A 22069-nucleotide genomic window follows, 5' to 3' on the forward strand; every position below is an offset into this window, starting at 1 on the left:
CTACAAAGGAGAGTAAATTTAAAATAGCAAACTTTCACATTTATTAACCATTAACACAATTTTAAAGATTACAGACAATTTTGTGTAAAATTTGAAAATAATAAGACCCTACTGGAAAAAATACATTCCTAAAAAAAAAAAAAGTGACATTTTATTAGAGGAAGATAATCAGGAACTGACCAGGAGTGCCTGGGTGGCTCAGTCAGTTCAGGTCATGATCTCATGGTTCGTGAGTTCAAGCCCCGCATGAGTCTGACAACACGAGCTGTGGACATGAGCCCCACGCCGGGCTCTGCACTGACAGCTTGGAACATGCTTGGGATTCTCTCTCCCTCTCTCTGCCCCTCCCCTGCTAACACTCTCTTTCTCTCTCAAAATAAATAAACTTTAGAAAAAAAAAAAAAAAACAAGGAACTGACCAAATTCTACGAATAGGTACCAAGAGTTTTTGCTTCTATTTTTAATGTTCAGAAAATCAGAATTGTTTAAAATTTTGCTTTTTATTGTACATACACATACATATGTGTTGTTTATTATTTTGGAGAGAATTCTATTTTTGAGATTAGCTTTTGAGTAGCACTATTTGTAGGTCCACCAATATGATAAAAATAATTGGTTCATAAACATTTCAAAAATTGTATAATTTTAATTATTTGATGGCCTCCTTTAATTCTACAAAGTGTTCCAGCTTGGTTGAGGGGAAAAATGGCCAACTCTGATCTCACCCCAGTCTCATTCTTTTAAAAATCGGTTCAGTATTTGGCAATTGTGCCCATTGTCTTCAAGGAATGAAACGGAGAAGCTAACTGGGGCAGGCATTGTGCTGGGTACTTTATATACTCGCATGAGCCTCGGGATATAAGTATGAATATGTATCAATAGCTCCATTGTAAGGATAAGGTGATGGGTCTACAGGTCTTGAGTTGTGACCAGAAAGCCCCCCAGGAGGCAGCAGAGGTGGAACTGAACTCCACTGGATCTACCTGCTTTCTCCTCCTCCTCCTCCAAGTGCCTAGAGTATGAGCCACTCGATTAACCTCCATGCCCACATCTGTCTCCTTCAGTGGTTACCTCTCATTTTCCTTGTGTGTCTTGGTCAGCCATTCTCCATACAGCTTCGCATTTCACCTCTGCTTGAACATCTGATGTGATGAATAGCCCTGAGTTGCTGAAGAAAACATGCAGCTCTCATGAAGAGGTGAGAATTCCTTTCTCATCGGACTGAGGCAAAATGAATATTCTTGACCACAGATTCCTTATTTAGTTTTTACAAATCATTCCTTTTTTTTTTTTAAGTTTGTTTATTTATTTTGAGAGAGAGAAAAAAAAGAGCAAGCAGGGAAGGGGCAGAGAGAGGGGGAGAGAGAGAATCCCAAGCAGGCTCTGCACTGTCAGTGCACAGCCTGATGTGGGGTTCAAACTCACGAACCATGAGATCATGACCTGAGCCGAAGTCAGACGCTCAACTGACTGAGCCACCCAGGTGCCCCTTGACCACAGATTCTTAAAGAGGAGGCTCATCAGTTAGAGTGTAGTGTTTGCATTAGGAAACCTTCATTCTCTCCTACCCTTCAATCCCAGAGACCTCTCATTCCAGAGGCTCACGAGTGGATACGTTTGGTATCCACCAGTGAGCTTTTTGGTGCTCATCTTAGCAAACTGATCTGTAGCTGGGGACCCGTCTCCAGTCTGGGAGAAAACCCTGAAGTGCAGGGTGGGTGCAATGTTGGCAGAGGTCTCCAGGATGATCAGAAGATACCAACACAGTGGCCTCAGCTGTCTGGCGTGACAGTGTTGCATATGTCTGCCTCTCGACATCACAAATAGCAGACAAGAATCAGCAGCTTCTTTCTCCTCACCCAAACTGCAGGTGGGAGCAGCTTGAGATCAGTCGCTCAAAAGCCAGTTACTGAATGTAAATTTAATAAACTTGCTATTTAAAAACCTCTTTTTATGACGCAGTATGCAATTAGGAGCTTTTCTTCTAAAGTTTAAAGAATTATCAAAGTATAATTGACATGCAATATCCTGTTGGTTTCAGGTGTACATAATGATTAAACGTTTTCATATATTACAAAATGTTCCACACACGTCTGGTTGCCACCTGTCACCATAGAAAGCTATTAAAATATTGCTGACTATATTCCCTGTGCTGTACATTGCACTCCCATAACTTATTTATACTTGGAAGTTTGTACCTCTTAATCCCTACCACTAAATTCATTCTAGGTTGCCAGTTTTAAGCTTATATCTTTCAAAACATGTATTAAATTTGTCTCTTCCAGATTTCTTGCTGTCATAGTTATAAAGCAAAAGGACAAATGAAGACATGTAAGAAAAGCCATAGTCAAGAACATGGTCTTTAAAATGTTTGAGTATGAAATATTCTACCAAACTTTTCTGAACATAGATTTTTTTTTCTGTCAACCAAATTAGTTTATTGAGCAAATTTAAATTTACCTTGTGACTATGAATTTCCCTAATGCTTCTGTGGGTCAAATTGGTGGTAGTTCCAGGTGGATCATGAATCCCTTGACTTTCTTCTCCTGAAATTAGTTTCTCAAGATAGCCCTTCGTCATTCTACAGGCTTCTTCACAATCACATGTGCACAATCCATGGACTGTTTTTGTGTCCATTTTAAACACATTTACCCACCACATTTGTCAGTCCTTGCCCCTCGTCAGGTTTATCCAGTACAAATCTTTGGACATGTTGCTGGGAACAGGTCACTGCAGGCAGGAAGGAGCACCTGTGCTTGACTTCGTGTTTCACGAACACTTTTCTGCTCACGCTCACACGGAGGGCATGAGACAGCTCACAGTTTCAATTCATCAAGTCACCGCAACTCCAGGACGCCATACATATACCAGGAAGTAGTGAAGCCTAACTGAATGGTGAGCACCTCCAAAGAGAATACTTTTCGGATTTGAGTTTTTCAGTCTCAACACTATTGACATCTTGGGCTGGAAAATCCTTTGTTGTAGGGGCCTGCCCTGTGCCTTACAGGATGTTCAGCAGCATCTCTGGCCAGTAGCACCCCGTCTCCAGTCATCAGAACCAAAAAGGTCTCTAGATATTGCTGAATGTCCCATGGAAGACAAAACTCCCCAGTGTAAAAACACTGAAGTTGACTTTCAGTACAACCCTTCACTAGGGAATTCTAAAAGCCTTACTTAGGATTACATCAGAAAGCAGTTTCCTTTCCTTCACAAACATCAAAGAAGGCAGTCAGCTCACAAGATTCAGTGACGACTTAAGTCATCAGGACATGACGATTTATAACATGTCATTCAGGATATGGTAGACAGGTGTACACAGACTGAGACTAGGAACTCAATCCACTATTGTCCTTATTATGTAACTGGTTATGTCTCTAGTTGAGCCCTTAAACAACAGCCTATCTAGATGGAAGACGCCTAAGAAAGAACATCCAACATCACGAAGTTCCACAACTGCAGATCGGTTGCCCATTTGGTTGTTGGCTTTCAGGCACCGCTAAGCAATTTGATTTTATGTTTTCCAATAAAAATCTTTTTTTTTTTCCAACAAAACAAAGACAATGGGTGCTTTGTTTTAAAGCAAACTGCACAAACACCACACCATCCCCATGTGAAGAACACTGGCAGAAACAGTCACTGATGGGCTGAAAAGTAGATCCTATAGGTTCCACAGTTGCATGAAAAAAGCTTTGAGGGGTGCCTGGGTGTCTCAGTTGGTTGGGCATCCAACTTCGGCTCAGGTCACGATCTTGTGGTTTGTGAGTTTGAGCCCCGCGTCTGGCTCTGTGCTGACATGTCAGAGCCTGCAGCAGGCTTCAGATTCTGTGTCTCCCTCTCTCTCAGCCCCTCCCCTGCTCGTGCTGTCTCAAAAATAAACATTAACAATTTTTTTTAAACAGCTTTGAAATCCTTTTTACAGCTAAAAAAAAAGTGTCCACTCAAGCTTAAGAGATTAGTTAGAAGAACATAATCTCACCTTTCATCACAATGTTTCTAGAAGTTTTAATTACAATTTACATGCTATCTACACTGCCATCTAAATACTACAGAGAGTGGGTGCTGATGGCCAATTTTCCAGGAATAAATATCAGGGGGAAGTAAAAAACACAGTTGATAGAGGAGATGCGAGATACTTTAACCAGTGGGACTGTCTCTCCACAACCCTGTCATTTATCATGAGAGAGAGTGCAAGAAAGAACAAAACAAGCTGTTAGCTCCCTCCACAATGGAGGTTGATTGAGTTAAATAGCACCTTTAGCTTCAGGTTTAGAAGCTAAATCTGGATCAATCTGGCCTGGATCTCCCTAGAACTGCTTGTTCAAAATCCCCTGTGGTTGTTTCGACCAAATTCGTGCTGAAAAGTCCCGGCAGTGGTGTGCAGAGACCAGGGGGCAGACTCACTTTCCCAACACCCTCCTCACTTCCCAAGTTCATGCCTGTACCCTGGTCCTTTCTAATTCACATCCTAGAATTCCTGACCCATAGTCTGCAGCCTTTCTGTGGTAATTCAACTAAGGCCAGGTGTGTGTGTAATCAGCACACGGAATAGATGTGCCCAGTTTTTTTTAACCTGTCCTACTTCCTAATAGACACACATATATATGCACATGCGCACACGGACACACAGACACTGACATCCCCACATAGTAGGCCCAGTGCTTGGTTACCTTATGCCCCCAAATCACAGGAAAATAACAGATGTCTAAGTATATCATTAGGAATCAGATAACAAGTATCTTTTCACTACAGGGGAATTGAAAACACCGGCTAAAAAAATTAAAACTCTTTAAAAATTGATACGGAATTTTTATAATATATGAATAAACACAGTCACAAAAGTGAGATTCAACGACAATTAACATAAAAGAAAAAAATGAGTCTGTTTGACTTCATACAATTTAATTATTTCATTTTACCCTTTTCAAATTCACTTTGGACCCAAGCACATCCCAGGGTTTTACACACCGATCAAAGAGCTCTGCTAGAGACAGTCAAGTTCAGGAGCGGTTTCCTTTCACATTCATCCATTTTTGCTTAAGAAATAAAAGGAGTCTTTTTCATTTTTTTTAAATTTATTTTATAGAACATAATTTTTTTTTATTATAAATTCATTTAAATCACTTTGGACCCAGCATGTCCTTAGGTTTTACCCACTCATCAAACTGCTCTGCTGTGAGATAGCCAAGCTCAATGGCAGTTGCCTTTAAGGTTGATCCATTTTTGTGTGCTGTCTTAGCAATCTTGGCTGCCTTGTCATACCCTGAAGAAAAATAACACAGGCAACGTAGGAGTTAGTAGTGAAATTTGGTTTTCTAAAGCAAAAGATAATCATTATTTACTTGATACTGAGGCTACTGACATCCAAAATAACATTTTTCATCTTAAAAATATTTAACAGTGATCATCTTCAGAGTTATGTTTGATACAGGATAAAACCTTTACTTTTCTTGATACAGACTTCACCATACCTCACTTTGGACAACAGATTTGTTACTAATTGTAGTTGCCAATGTCAATAGATTTTGGGTTCCCCTGTGTAGCTCTCTGGCTGAATTCTAGTGTATAAAAGTTTCATTTTTTTATTTTCTTAAGTTTATTTATTAATTTCGAGACAGAGAGTATGTGAGTGGGGGAGGAGCAGAGAGAAAGAGAGACTCCTAAGCAGGCTCTGCACTACCAGCACAGAGCCTGACACGGGGCTCAAACCCACAAACCATGAGATCATGACGTGAGCTGAAATCAAGAGTCAGACACTTAGCCAACTGAGCCACCCAGGCACCCATAATGTACAATAATTTTTAAATGATCAAAACATTATTACCAATCTCAATATTATACCAAAGAATAACTCAGATATTTTTGCAGGGGGAAGAAAAAGAAAATATAGCACCAAGACATGAAAAAACATCTGAGTAGTAGAAATATGTGTTGTTTCTAACATGTTTAACCAGAAGCGATCTCTGCACCAAAGCATAACCAGCTAACTGCTGCTGTGCCACCAGCAAACAGCACCCTGGGCGGGAGCTGCAGGGACTGGCTCTCAGTGGGAGGCAGGGGAACGAGGGCCTTGGGGAGGGATGCACCTGCCAGCTGCTTCCAACAGCACCTCTCTACGTGCTTCTCTACGGGCAGTGCCTGGTACCCTGACCTCTTCCCAGAAGCCACAAGGACGCAGTGGGGAAGTTTCAGCACAGATGGAATCATGTACTAAGACCCAGGTACGTTGTCTGCTTCAATCATTTGCTTCTGGAATGAACAAAGGGGCAGGGCAGCTCTTCAAGCTGTCTGCACTTAACACAATTTTTTAAAAAGGTCAGAAAGCAAAACAAGAAAAAACAGAAAAAAACAAAAATGAAACCAATGAAGGAGGAAAAAAACCCAAATACCCCCAGATCAGAGGACTATGGTCAAAGGAACAAAGCTTCCTGAGGCAACACTATTGTGAAGCTGGCATGTAACCAGTAACCATCTATGAACTAATTAGGAGCCATTTTTTTACTCAACTGAATTTGTAAATACTAAACATACTGAACAGGGTGCTTACTGATTAGAGGAGCTTTGAGGAAGAATGTTCATCAAATGTTCAGGGTCAATATAGGAACTGTGTACATTTATTTTGATGACATTCGCGTCTAAGCCTTATGCTAACCATTCAGTTCTTCTCTTCAAGTCCTACAAAACCCTGTTCCCACCCAGCCCACCACATAATAAGCACACAGACGACCCAGGACATGCAGCTGCAAGGCTCACGCTGCACCAGCAAGGTGTGGTTTATCCTCGCACGGCCTTTACCTCACAGAACACGGATTCCAAAAAAGACTAACCAATCGTCCAGCTTTAAGAGCACCTCTAGCTTCAGTGTTTTGGCAACAGGTTCTGAAGTACAGATGTGAGGGAACATTTCTCACATAAGCCTCTGGGATCCCCTGTGTAGCTCTCTGGCTGAATGCTAATGTACAACGATTTTTTTAATGTTTATTTATTTATTATGAGAGAGAGCGAGAGAGCGCAAGGATCCCAAGCAGGCCCCATGCTCAGCGCAGAGCCCAATGTGGGGTTCGATCCCATGACCCTGGGATCATGACCTGAGCTGATATCAAGAGTTGGACACTTAACCGAGCCACCCAGGTGGCCCATGTACAATAACTTTTAAAGGATCAAAATATTACCAATCTCAACACTACATCAAAGAATAGGATATATCACATTGGGCTCAGAGTTACCTGAAGCAGTCAAATGAGTTCTTACTTTACAAAACTGAAATTATATGTTGATGTGAGGCCAATAGTAGAAAATCTGCCTTGGAAGTTCAGCATTATAGAAGAATTTTTTTTTAATTTTTTTTAATGTTTATTTTTGAGAGAGAGACAGACAGAGCACAAGCAGGGGAGGGACAGAGAGAGAGGGAGACACGGAATCGGAGGCAGGCTCCAGGCTCTGAGCTGTCAGCACAGAGCCCCATTCAGGGCTTGAACTCACGAACTGTGAGATCACGACCTGAGCCAAAGTCGGGCTCTCAACCAACTGAGCTACCCAGGGGCCCCATATAGAAGAATATTTTAAACAGCAAACATATCATGCCAAATGACTACATCAGAACTGGTTTTAAAACAGAAAACCAAACAATATGTTAACAACCTCAGCTTAGCAGAAGATGGGAAAAGGCTTTTAAGACACCATAATGTAATGCAATGAATGTGTCAAGACCTACAAGTCAGACGAGTATCTTTGGTGAGGATCACTGTGGTCAGTCTGCAATCCACGTCGGTATGTTTGAATACATAATAAAATATTTGCAATTCTAGAAAAGGCTTGCAATATAAGAGTCACAGTTTTAGATAAAATATTTGCATTTCCCCCCCCTTTCCCTACAAGCAATGAATACTTAGTCCTTTTTCTTTTGTTCTTATTGGTAGCTTTCCACTTCTGAATTGAATAAAACAAGAAAATCAAAGTGTAGTAGAGCCTCTAGAGAAGGCAGAAAAATGAGTTCATCCCACACTGCTAATCAGCCAGTGCCACCTAGTGACGTTACCAAGTGAGGGCCCAGGCGCTGCACAGAACATTAAGCATCTCAATTCCATTAAGATTCGTGGAAGTTTGAACTTCTGAGTTTACCACATTTCAAATAAAATGAAACCTAACAGACAGCATACTAATATATAAACAGTGTCTTTCAATGCAATTTCAAATATTTTATGAAATTTTACTGAAACAATGCCCAAAAGGAATTTGCTGTCCACCTTGATCCAATAATCTCTTAAAAATATTTAGCTTTTAAATTTTGTATTCAAAATGACATTATTATTCCTTAAACCTTACCTATATGAGGATTAAGAGCTGTCACCAACATTAGAGATTCGTGCATCAGCTTGTTTATCCTCTCTGTGTTGGCCTGGATTCCCACAACGCAGTTTTCTGTGAAGGAAACGCACGCGTCCCCCAGCAGCCTGGCTGAGTGTAACACATTTTTAATCTATGAGGGGAGTAGAGCAAGGCAGGAGGAGGGAGGGAGAGACACAGAAGAGAGAGGCTTATTAACCCTAACGTTTTTTGTTCACTAGCACGTATTATTTGCTGGCTCATAAATGAATACGTAATTTGATAAACAGCACTCCTACAGCTTGTAAAGCACTATATCCATGGAACATTTGAGGACACTGAAATCTAAAAAACATAAAAGCCATAAATACAAATAAACTGAAACACAAGAGACCCTGTGGTGTGATAAAACACGGGTATGAAATGTTAGCACAGAGAAAGAGAAATTAATTCCAGTTGTAGGAACTGGTGAAGTCCTATTTGATGGAGGGGACTCAAACAACCAGAGATGGAAAAAGAATCCTCCGGAAGAGAAGCAAAGATGCAAATGTTAGAATGTTCAGCCTGTTGGAAGCAGTGAATGAAGTGAGGACTTCCCAGGTCTCACTGATCACATTTTTTATGCTTAACAAAACAAATATTCCTCAGGAACTTTAAAATAACCTTTCACACATTACTTTAAAACCAACATAAAATCAGTTAGTTTTTTAGTTTTAGCATGTTTTTCCTTTTTGGCAACATTTCTAATATGTATAAAGCTATAGTCACATCCTACTCTCTTTTGTTCTAAAACATCAGGATCTGAAAACTATACTCCCAACAATGGATTCTACTAGAAGGCACAGAACCTCATGGTTAAATCTGATACTAATGACTTTAATGTAAGGCAAATTTGATTACCCTGATGTATTTTCTATTAAAGACAAAAAAATAGATTTTTGTGTTTTAACATAAAAAGATTAGCAAGACATTTGTTGCACACCTCTATTTGCCAGGCAGCTCGTATTGTTTGGAATCCAACAGGAAAGCAAAAGCTTACATGTGCGAGCTCTGCTTTGGCCTTTTATTTCTCACAAGAACGTACAGGCCAGGCCTTGAGGACAAATAAATATCTTGTCTTCCTTATTATTCTACCACTGGTACTCAGTACAGTGCCTGATCCAGATTTGACAAATACACTGAATGAATATTCTTAATATTTGTCATTTGCATGTTCTTATCAAATTAAAACCAGACTTTATACCAGATACAAACTGGAAATGAGCCCTTAATATATTTTAGATATAACACTTTACACTAGTAACAGACTCCACGTGACGACAGCCCTGTTATCCGAAGCAGAGGAAAATGGATGAAAGATGATGTCACCTCATTCCATCTTCATGAAGATGAAGTAAAAGAACGATTTTTAGACACACGAATGTTTTCGAGGTCTGTGGAAGAGGGAAAACAGATGAAGGAAAGCCAGAGAGGGACAGAAGGGCATGGGAGGAGGGTGCTGAGGACGCCAAGCAGAAGGGAGTCATGGCCAAGCTCAGAGGTCAGCAAGTCTATGGGCTTGCGGGGGTTCCAAATGACCAGGGGAACAGTTCAAGCACAAGTGGGGCGGGGGGAAGCCAAGAGTAATGAATCTGCCTGAAAGTGAATGTGGGTTTTTCCTCTAAAAGACTGAACGTGAGAGAAAAATAAAGCAGCAGCATGAGGAGGAGACAGTTGAGGGACAGCCTGAGGAGACCTGACTTCTTTCTAGCCACTGGCATCCTCATTGGTGAGGGATAAGGAAGAAACCCACATCCTACTTCCACACTTTTTCTTCCTATTAAATAAAGCAAACCATCAAATTACTTGAGTTAAAAGTCACCTAAAAGTCATCAAATTACTTGAACTAAAAGTCTTCTAATAGGGCTATTCACACTTCCCCTAGGCTTCCTTCCAGGCTTAATCTGCTAACATTAACATATGCTGGACTTCCAATTGCTACTTCTATCATCCCAGTACCTAATGCGAAACCTCCAAAGACTTTTATGAAAGAAAAAACAATACACTTAGATTTCAGTCAAAAAAAAAATTAAAAATCAGATTTAAAGCTTACCATCATTGGCTTGAAAACATTCAACTCAAAATGTCCATTGCTGCCTCCAACGGTAACGGCGACGTGATTCCCCATGACCTGGGCTGCAACCATGGTGAGCGCTTCACACTGCGTAGGGTTCACCTTGCCTTCAAGAAAACCACCAAGGAAAGACTCACCTCAAACAAGCTCGTGAGCGGCTGCACCAGTTTGCATTCCTACCAACAGTGCAAGTTTATATACACAATGGAATACTACGTGGCAATGAGAAAGAATGAAATATGGCCTTTTGTAGCAACGTGGAAGGAACTGGAGAGTGTTATGCTAAGTAAAAATAAGTCATATAGAGAAAGACAGATACCATATGTTTTCACTCTTATGTGGATCCTGAGAAAGTTAACAGAAGACCATGGGGGAGGGGAAGAGAAAAAAAAAGTTAGGGAGGGAGCCAAACCATAAGAGACTCTTAAAAACTGAAAATAAACTGAGGGTTGATGGGGGGTGGGAGGGAGGGGGGGGCGGGTGATGGGTATTGAGGCGGGCACCCGTTGGGATGAGCACTGGGTGTTGTATGGAAACCAATTTAACAATAAATTTCATATTAAAAAAAACATGCTCGTGGCTTCAAGATTAGGTATTATGTCAAATTATCAAGAAAAGAAGGAAATCTGACTTCATTAAATAAAGTAAGACATATAAGAAAGCAAGTGTCCAACCATCAGTGCTGATGCAATGAAGCAAACCAACCAAATAAGGAAGGGCAGGTTGCCACAGACCGTGAATGGTTCAACAGCTAATGTGTGAGGAGTTGGGCAACCGCACATTGAGTCCAGCCCACCCCATCTTCTCGGCTTCCATTCATCATGGACATAGTTACGAAGCCAGGCACTGAACATGCAACAGTGGGTGAGAAAGGCGCAGCCCCTGCGCTGCAGAACTTGGGAGGCCAAGCAGAGACAGCAGGCAGCTACAGGACCTGAGGGGTAAATACAGAGAAGCAGGCTGCTATGGGAACTCTTAGCACCTCGCTGACACTTGGGAGACTGCTCAGAGGAAGTGGACGTTACACTGGAATGTTCCTATTCGTCTTGAGTCCCCAGAGTCCCAGTACCCTGGGAGCACCCCTCTGACGAGCTCAGGTGTGAACCTGACATACCAGGTTCTGCCGACCAGTACAAGGCAACACACTGGGAAGGTTATTTCCTCATCTGTGGATCTGGGTTTCTCTTTTCTAGGCAATCACCTTGCATTTGCCATCACCTAAACTCAAGTCATTTTTGAACATGAATTATTTTAAAATCAGATCTCTTCTCATTCTGTACACATGTGTAGATTTAAAAGAATCAACACTCAGGTCTTTCTTCTTCACTATTAGAAGTCACCTTGTCAATTTTAGCCCAACACACAGAGGCCTCAATTCTGGCGTACCGCTGTTTCCTTACCTGCTCGTGTGACCCACACGTATTCTCTGCTTTCACCCTCAGTCACCAGGGAAGTGGTGAAGTGGCAGAAACCTGCGGCCTGCTACTGAGACATGCCTCCAGTCTGAAGTCACCTCCTTATTGTCACTTAAGTGTCACTGTTCACCCACTACATTCGTCTAACAGAACTACCAACACTTCCCCTCAGGATTCAGTGAATGTCACATGAATCTGTCAAATGGCTTCCTAGAATCCAGACATCCAAAGCCTGTGTCACTTCCCTTACTGAACAGGCCAAAACCCCAAGCAGAAAATGAAATAACAGGCAACTGGAATAATTCATTTTTATTCAACCCAGGCTGACCACTTTCACAGCTGGTTTCAGAATTCTTCTGGCTTTGGATTGTGAAAGTGAGATTCCTCTATTCTCTAATGTAGGAAACCACATACATGCTATTAAAATTCTCTTTTCCTATAATGTTGGGTGATGTTGCCCAATTCTGATGAAAGGTGGCCCACAAAGATATTCTGAAATGACTGTGCCACACACGTCTCTGTCTATGTTTGGGATCACGCTTAACACAAGGAGACATGCTCTGTTCACGAGAACGCCTGGGTCCCTGTCAAGTTCCAGCGCTAATCTTTACCAGCTAGTCATTACCTGGCATGATACTACTTCCAGGCTCATTTTCAGGCAAGATCAGCTCTCCCAGACCTGAGCGAGGACCAGAACCCAGAAAACGAATATCGTTTGCTATCTTCATAAGACTGCAGGCGGTAGTATTCATGGCTCCACTGAGTTCAACCAAAGCATCATGAGCAGCCAGAGCTTCAAATTTATTTGCAGCTGTGACAAAAGGCAACCCTGAAGAAAAAAATAACCCTATGAGTTATCGTCTAAAATTAAATAGTTTTCTAATTTCAGCAAGATAAATAGAAAGTTCCAGGATATGAAAAGCAAAAACAGAATAAGCATATTTACCATTGAAATAAATGTCTCTCAACCATCCATTGATTTTGCCGGCTTTGAAAATGGGTATTCAGAGTAAAGATGGCAGGACCCTAAGCTTGTCTTGTCCCACAAACACAGCACGATAATTATCAAATCATTCTGAACACCCAAGAAATCAATCCGGGGTCTGAGAGAATAAAAACTGCAAGTCTACAAGTACAAAAGCAACCGCCTTTTGGAAGGCAGGAGGTGCGAGGGAGATAGAACTATGGATAGGGCAGCAAAGAGGGAGCCCTGCTTACAGAGGCTACCACAGCGGAGCAAAAAACCTGAACTCTTGGAGTCCGCCTCCGTGGGGGAAACAGATAAGGAAAGAATCCTGAATGTAGCAAGGGAAAAAAAGCCCTTAATCTACAAGGGAGGACAGATCGGTTCGCAGCAGACCGATCCGCAGAAACGTGGCAGGCCAGAGAGGAGTGGCAGGATACATTTAACATGCTGAATGGGAAAAATATGCAGCCAAGGATTCTTTATCCAGCACGGCTGTCACTCAGAATAGAAGGAGAGTTTTCCAAACAGACAAAAATCAGCAGAGTTCATGATCACTAAACCAGCCCTACAAGAAATTTTAAGGGGGGCTCTAAATGGAGGAAAAAAAGACCACAAGTAACCAAGACCAAAAAGGATCAAAGAACATCACTACAAACACCAGCTCAGGTAACACAATGGCACTAAATTCCTATCTTTCAATAATCTCTCTGAATGTAAATAGACTAAATGCTCCAATCAAAAGACACAGGGTATCAGAATGGATTAAAAAACCAAGATCCATCTATATGCAGCCTACGAGAGACTCACTACTATTGACCTAAAGACACCTGCACTGAAAGTGAGGGAGTGGAGAGCCATCTATCATATTAATGGACACCAAAACAAAGCCAGAATAGCCATACTTATATCAGACAAACTAGATATAAAAACGACTGTAACAAGAGATGAAGAAGAGCATTGTATTATAATTAAGTGGTCTATCCATCAAGATCTAACAACTGTAAATATTTATGCCCCCAATTTAGAAGCCCCAAATATATAAATCAATTAATAATAAACATGAAGAAACTTATTGATAATGATACAATAACAGTAAGGGACTTTAACATCCCACTTACAACAATGGACAGATCTAAGCAGAAAATTAACCAGGAAACAATGGCTTTGAATGACACACAGACCAGATGGACTTCACAGATATATTCAGAACATTTCATCCTGAAGCAGCAGCATACACATTCTTTTTGAGTGCCCATGTAACATTCACCAGAATAGATCACATACTGGGTCACAAATCAGCCCTCAACAAGTACAAAAAGATCAAGATCAAATCATGCATATCTTCAGACCACCATGCTACGAAACTTGAAGTCAACCACACGAAAAATCTGAAAAACCCTCAAATACATGAGGTTAAAGAATACCCTACTAAAGAATGAATAGGTTAACCAGAAAATTAAAGAGGAAATAAAAAAATGCATGGAAGCAAATGAAAATGAAAAGACGACAGTCTAAAACTTTTGGGATACAGCAAAGGCAGTCAGTCCTAAGAGGGAAGTATATTGCAATACAGGTCTACTTCAAAAAGAAAAGTCTCAAATAATGGTGCCAGAAAAGGAACAGAAAATAAAGCCTGAAGCCAGCAGAAGAAGGGAAATAATAAATATTAGGGCAGAAATAAACAATATAGAAACACACAAAAAACAGATCAACAAAACTAAGAGCTGGTTCTTCGAAAGAATTAATAAAATTAATAAACCCCCAACCAGACTTATCAAAAAGAGAAAGGACCCAAATTGATAAAATTTTGAATAAAAGAAGAGAGATCACAACTACCACCACAGAAATACAAATAAGAGAATACTATGAAGAATTATATGCCAATAAACTAGGACAAATTCCTAGAAACTTACGAACTACCAAAACTAAAACAGGAATAAATAGAAAATTTGAACGGACCAGTAACCAGCCAAGAATTTGCATCAGTAATTTAAAATCTCTCAACCAAGAAGAGTCCAGGGCCAGATGGCTTCCCACAGGAATTCTACCAGCATTTAAAGAAGAGTTAATACCTATTTTTCTCAAACTGTTCCAAAAAATAGAAACGGAAGGAAAACTTCCAAACTCCTTCTATGAGGCCAGCATTACTTTGATTCCAAAAACAAAGACCCCACTAAAAAGGAGAATTATAGGCCAATATCCCTGATGGACACAGATGCAAAAATTCTCAATAAAATACTAGCAAATCGAATTCAACAGTACATTAAAGGAATTATTCACATGGTCAAGTGGGATTTATTCCTGCTGCAGGGTTGGCTCAATATTCACAAATCAATCAATGTGATACACCACACTATGAAAAGAACCATAGAATACTTTCAGTAGATGCATAAAAAGCACTTGACAAAATACAGCATCAATTCTTGAAAAAACCCTCAACAAAGTAGGGATAAGATGAAACATACCACAAGATCATAAAGGCCATCTACAAAAGACCCACAGCTAATATCATCCTGAGTGAGGAAAAACTGATAGCCTTTCCCCTACAATCAGAAAGAAAACAAGGATGTCCACTCTCACCATTTCTACTTAACATAGTGCTGGGAAGTCTTAGCTTTAGCAATCAAACAACAAAAAGTAATAAAAGGCATACAAACTGGAAAGGAAGAAGTCAAACTTTCACTATTTGCAGACAACATGAAATCTGTTGCATCTCTATACACCAAACATGGTGCAGCAGAAAAAGAAATTGAAGAAATCGACCCCATTTGCAATTGCACCAAAAACAATAAGATACCTAGGAATAAACCTAACTAAAGAGGTAAAAGATCTGTACTCCGAAAACTATGAAACACTTATGAAAGAAACTGAAGTGGACACAAAGAAATAGAAAAGCATTCCCTGCTCATGGACTGAAGAAAAATCATTGTTAAAATGTCTATACTACCCAAAGTCATCTACACATTTAATACAATCCCTATCAAAAATACTAACGGCATTTTTCACAGAATTAGAACAAACAATCCTAAAATTTGTATGGAACCACAAAAGACTCCAAATATCCAAAGCAATTCTGGAAAAGGAAAACAAAACTGGCAGCATCCACGATTCCAGATTTCAAGCTGTGTTACAAAGCTGTAGTGATTAAGACAGTATGGTACTGGCACAAAAACAGACACTGAGATCAATGGGACAGAACAGAGAACCCAGAAATGGACTCACAACTATAGGGTCAAGTAATCTTTGACAAAGCAGGAAAGAATATTCAATGGAAAAAAGTCTCTTCAATAAAGGTGTTGGGAAAACTGGATGGCGATGTGAAGAATGAAACTGGACCCCTTTCTTACACCACATACAAAAATAAATTCAAAATGGATGAAAGACCTAAATGTGAGATAGAAAACCATCAAAATTCTAGAGGAAAACACAGCCAGCAACCTCTTTGTCCTCCATGTAGCAAGTTCTTACTAGACAAGTGGCCGGAGGCAAGGTAAATAAAAGCAAACATGAGCTATTGTGACTTCATCAAGATAAAAATCTTCTGCACAGGGAAGGAAACAATCAACAAAACTCAAAGGTAACCTACCAAATGGGAGAAGATATTTGCAAATGATATATCAGATAAAGGGAAAGTATCTAAAATCTACCATGAACTTATCAAACTCAACACTCAAAAAATAAATAGCCCAGTTAAGAAATGGGCAGAAGACATGAATAGACGCTTCCAAAGAAGACATCCAGATGGGTAGCAGATACATGAAAACATGCTCCACATCACTCATCATCAGGGAAATACAAATCCAAACCACAATGAGATACCACCTCACACCTGTCAGAATGGCTAAAATTAACAACTCAGGAAACAGGTGTTGACAAGGATGTGGAGAAAGGGGAACCCTCTTACACTGTTGGTGGGAGTGCAAACTAGAGCAGCCACTCTGAACACTATGTAGGTTCCTCAAAAAACTAAACAAGGAACTAGCCTACAACCCAGCAATTGCACTACTAGGTATTTCTGCAAAGGGTACAAAAGTACAGATTTGAAGGGGTACATGCACCCCAGTGTTAATAGCAGTATTATCAACAATAGCCAAACAATGGGGAGAGCCCAACTATCCATCAAATGATGAATGGATAAATAAAGATGTGGTGTATATATACGTATATGTGTGTGTGTGTGTGTGTGTGTGTGTGTGTATGCCTACACACAACAGAATATTACTCAACCATCAAAAAAGAACGAAATCTTGCCATTTACAATGATGTGGATGGAGCTAGAATGCATTATGCTAAATGAAATAAGTCAATCAGAGAAAGACAAATACCATACGATTTCATTCATATGTAGAATTTAAGAAACAAAACAGATGAACATGGGAAGGGGGAAAAAGAGGAGAGTTTGTTCACAGAGAACAAACTGAGGGTTGATGGAGGGAAGTGGGTGGGTGGGGGATAGGCTAGATGGAGGATGGGTATGAAGGAGGGAACTCGTGATGAGCACCGGGTGTTGGATGTAAGTAATGAATCAATGAATTCTAACCCTGAAACCAATATTGCACTGTATATGAACTAAAATTTAAATGAAAATTAAACAACAGAAGAATAAAATGGGTATTCAAAACAGCTTTAAAGGGAAAATAATTGTAATACCACCACAGAGTAAACAAGCTAGCACTGACAGATTTTAATTGCATACTGTATGAATCATAGGTGGGAAACTTTTAGAAGGCAAAAGGACTAACATTACCACTTCTAAAATGGATATAAAACACACGCTTGATGGGAAAATATTATTTTTAACTTTAAATTCACAAGAATTGTGGGGCGCCTGGGTGGCGCAGTCGGTTAAGCGTCCGACTTCAGCCAGGTCACGATCTCGCGGTCCATGAGTTCGAGCCCCGCGTCAGGCTCTGGGCTGATGGCTCAGAGCCTGGAGCCTGTTTCTGATTCTGTGTCTCCCTCTCTCTCTGCCCCTCCCCCGTTCATGCTCTGTCTCTCTCTGTCCCAAAAATAAAAAATAAATAAATAAATAAATAAATAAATAAATAAATAAATTCACAAGAATTTAAAGGAGAAACACCTAGAAAATATATGGACCAAAATAAAAATGAGTCACAATTCATATTATCACTAACCTGTGAGTGCAGCCACTTTTGCAGCAACCTTTTCTGCAAAGCCAATTCTAGTATTTAAACCAGTACCAACAGCAGTGCCTCCAGCTGCGAGCTCATAGATTCTTGGCATGGCAGCTTTTATTCTCGTCATTGCATATTTCACTTGTTGAACATAACCACTAAATTCCTGAAAACAGAAGGAAAAGAAGGTGAGAATATAGAATTTCCTAATGGTTGACAAGTTACTCTGACTGCATGAAACAAGAATTCCTTTAAATATGTTTCAGCTACTAAGTTATGAGCTACCAAGTGGTATTTGTACTATTTTACTTCATATAATGAACAAAGTATAAGGAAGAATGAGGATTTGTAAACCTGTAAGGTGGGACGATGCCACTGAGGATGATATGTAGCCTGTTTATAATCTCCTCTTTTACTAGAAAGCAAAGAAAAACAACACAGGAAATCAGGCTTAAAAAAGAACTTTAATACATTAAACTGTTGGTTTATTTGCAGGTGATTTCTTATTTTTTTTGGTGTATCCTAGACAACTCTCCCATGACAAATGGAAACACAGACATTTTCTCCAAACAATTTCAGTGTATAAACCTAACAGAGAACAGAAAGGTGCTTCACAAGGTCTCAAGAAGCTGAATGACTCACTGAACAGCACAAGAAGGTAACAGGCTAGAGTAAGATTATAGCTTCAGGATGCAATTTAATTCTGCTCTTAATGTCACACTGGTTCTCAAAATAGGACACACTTTAAAAAGGTAGCCACAGAATTTCTTGTGTCTGAACACAGCAAGGCCCCTTTTAAGAATTATGCAGGGACACTGCTAGGAATTTCCCCAAGGGATACAGGAGTACTGATGCATAGGGGCACGTGTACCCCAATGTTTATAGCAGCACTCTCAACAATAGCCAAATTGTGGAAAAAGCCTAAATATCCATCAACTGATGAATGGATAAAAAAAATTGTGGTTTATATACACAATGGAGTACTACGTGGCAATGAGAAAGAATGAAATATGGCCCTTTGTAGCAACGTGGATGGAACTGGAGAGTGTGATGCTAAGTGAAATAAGCCATACAGAGAAAGACAGATACCATATGGTTTCACTCTTATGTGGATCCTGAGAAACTTAACAGAAACCCATGGGGGAGGGGAAGGAAAAAAAAAAAAGAAGTTAGAGTGGGAGAGAGCCAAAGCATAAGAGACTCTTAAAAACTGAGAACAAACTGAGGGTTGATGGGGGGTGGGAGGGAGGGGAGGGTGGGTGATGGGTATTGAGGAGGGCACCTTTTGGGATGAGCACTGGGTGTTGTATGGAAACCAATTTGACAATAAACTTCATATACTGAAAAAGAAAAAAAAAAAAAAGAATTATGCAGGGACAAAAGGCATAAACCAGAACTCAGCTGAGCAAGCCAGGATGTATGGTTACAGTAGAGTTGTCTTTTTTTCTGCCTAAAAACACTGAAAAACCATGAATACTTTTGATTAGTATTAGGATATATTACTATTTGAAAATAAAACATTTTAGGAGATATCACTCCTTTCAGGTAGACCTGATCCATCGATCCAGGATCACTAGTACGTACACTGGCTGGATTCACTTAAGAAGTCTATTTTTACTGGGGAAAACCTGCATAAACTCAAAAGACAGTTCCAATAAAAGCAAGTGTAAATGCTCTGGTAAGATAAAGTAGAAGAGAAAACGGTTCTGACGTAACAGGGGGACTGATGATCTTACAGAGGAGGCTGGCACAGCCCAACCAGACTTTGGCACGGTGGTTTTCCCACACGGGACAAAAAGAAAGGAAAACGTTAGAAACAAGGGGATCCTCCAGCTTCAGACATACACTATTCCTCCGCGGGAACCATGCCTAGGGCTAAGAACCCACGATGCAAAGAGAAGACAGACCAAGCCTTCAGAGGCAGCTGAAGCCAGGGAGCTTGCTTCACTCCTAGCATCTGTATTCCAATTAATCATTTCATTTTCCCCACTCCTTCTGTAATGAGATTAAGCTAAGTAGTCAAGCTTTTGCAGTGTTCATCCTAGTGAAACTACAAGTGAGAATCTTTTCAAGTAACCAAGCAGCACACTCTCACCTCGCCTCACCTCAATTTCTGCAACTCTATCACTTGATATTTGGTATATATAACCATCTTTTGGTATCAAATTTACGTATGCCCTATCTCCTAAACTGAGAGAGTTTTACTATCAAAAACTATTATCCGTATTCCCGTCATTCCCTTCACGGTGCATGCCATTAGACATTCTTCAAGGCACCGATCAAGAAACACAAAAATACCTTCTGGTATTTGGGGGAAGAGAGTAATCCTCTTTCACATGTGGCCCGATACAATCTTACAGAGTCAGATATGCCGTGATTAATCAATTTAAAAGTAATTTTTATGGAGCCTACGAGTCTAGAGTAAGAGACAAAAGGAGACAAGATAATTGATCTTGGTGAAGGTGAAGATGGGGATGATGGCAGCTAACACCTGCACGTGCTTCTTACTGTGGTCCCCATGGTTCTAAGCACTTAGTGAACCAGTTCATTTGAACCTCACAACGACGCTATGATAGAGATAGCATTCTCCTCATTTTAAAGCTCAGAAAACTGAGACAGAAAAGCTAAGTAATTTTCGCAAGGTCCCACAGCTTGTACTCAGCAACGCTAAGCTCTTCACCAGGCCTGACTGCCCCCAGACCGGCTCAGTGCTCCTTCCTCAGAGGATGTCAATAAAGCTACTGATTGGTTAATGCAGAGCAATCTGTTCCGGTGAACTCAACTGTGATGAACTTGGACCTCTGAACTAGTATGATTTGGAGGGTAATGTGTCGGCCATCTGCAGCAACCCCCAAATTGAATCAAATCCAATCACACTCCTATACCTGCCCAAGAGTGAGTGGAACAGCGTCCTGGGTATGAGTGCGCCCAATTTTGATGATCTGGGCAAACTCTTTGGATTTGGCTTCGAGAGCATCATGCAGCTTCTGTAGCCCAGGCAGGAGCACCTCATGGACTTCTACAGCAGCAGCAATGTGCATCGCTGTGGGAAAGGTATCATTCGAACTCTGTTGGAAAATTTACAAAAAATGCAAAATGTTAAATCAGAAGCAACAAAAAACACACTTGAATATCCCTATTAAACATCTCGCTAAATGATTACTCGAAACTCATGCATTTAGTGCTCAATTACATCTATGTGTGGCAAGTCAGAGGTCACTTGAGGTCAAATAAGCAGCAACCTGGTTTAACCAACTCAGGACTGGATTATATATGCAGCTTACTATCATATATTATTATTGTATCTGCTAATAAATGACAACAAAACCTAAAGAAGTACAATTAACAACTGCATGTAAGGAGAGCAATAATAAAACATCTTACAGTTATACAGTGCAAACAGTCCTTTACAAACATTTCTTCTTTCATTAAACTTGAGGCAAATTCTTATAAGATAGGTCAACACTTTAAAAATAGGAAGCCAAGCTCTCAAAGATATGTGACTTGCCAAAATATTTAGGAACTGGCAGAACTGGGACCTGACAAGGTAGTTCACACTCCACGCTCTGTAATCAACTGAAACCCCATACTTTTAAACTATTATGTTATTTAAAATGATATATTGTAACTTTTTACTATGGAAAATATCAAACCACTCACAAAAGTAGAGTGAATGGTATAATAAACACTCAAGTACCTACACCAGAACTCGAACAATTATCAGCACAAGCCAATCTTGCCTCACCTGTAGCTCTACCCAACTCCTCCATCAGACCATACATACTGGATTATTCTCATGCAGACTTCAGACTGAAGTATATATAAAAGTTTATATTTAATTGCAAGTAATAAGTTTGAAAAATTCTTCATACAATAAATTTATGTGAAAACACTTCCCCGTTAACATTTAAAAATATATTAAATAACACCTAGCTCCAGATCTTGAGTTCTAAATATTTTCCAGTAAGATCCTCTGAGAGTTCCTTGGAAAAATGGGTGCTGACGGGGGCTAGGATAGGGAAAACACTGATGAGCATGGAACACCTAGTGGTATAAGAAAGCAAAGGACTGCTTTAAAAAAAAAAAAAAAGAAAGAAAGAAAAAAAAAAGGATGGTG

General features: G+C 40.1%; 1 protein-coding gene across 1 annotated transcript in view; it reads right to left on the minus strand.

Moving 5' to 3' along the window:
- Positions 1–4882: 4882 nt before the first annotated feature.
- The window catches only part of FH (fumarate hydratase), a 31070-nt gene continuing 13883 nt past the window's right edge, over positions 4883–22069 (minus strand). Inside the window, exons 5-10 of the mRNA XM_027046171.2 lie at positions 20838–21020; positions 17953–18118; positions 12476–12679; positions 10415–10542; positions 8323–8476; positions 4883–5260 (exon numbers count right to left, since the gene is read on the minus strand). Of these exons, the coding sequence (XP_026901972.1) occupies positions 5118–5260; positions 8323–8476; positions 10415–10542; positions 12476–12679; positions 17953–18118; positions 20838–21020 (978 nt within the window). The 3' untranslated portion in view covers positions 4883–5117. The remainder of the gene's footprint in view (positions 5261–8322; positions 8477–10414; positions 10543–12475; positions 12680–17952; positions 18119–20837; positions 21021–22069) is intronic.

The sequence above is a fragment of the Acinonyx jubatus genome, chromosome E4 (genome assembly GCF_027475565.1).
Source record: "Acinonyx jubatus isolate Ajub_Pintada_27869175 chromosome E4, VMU_Ajub_asm_v1.0, whole genome shotgun sequence".
Taxonomy (NCBI): domain Eukaryota; kingdom Metazoa; phylum Chordata; class Mammalia; order Carnivora; family Felidae; genus Acinonyx; species Acinonyx jubatus.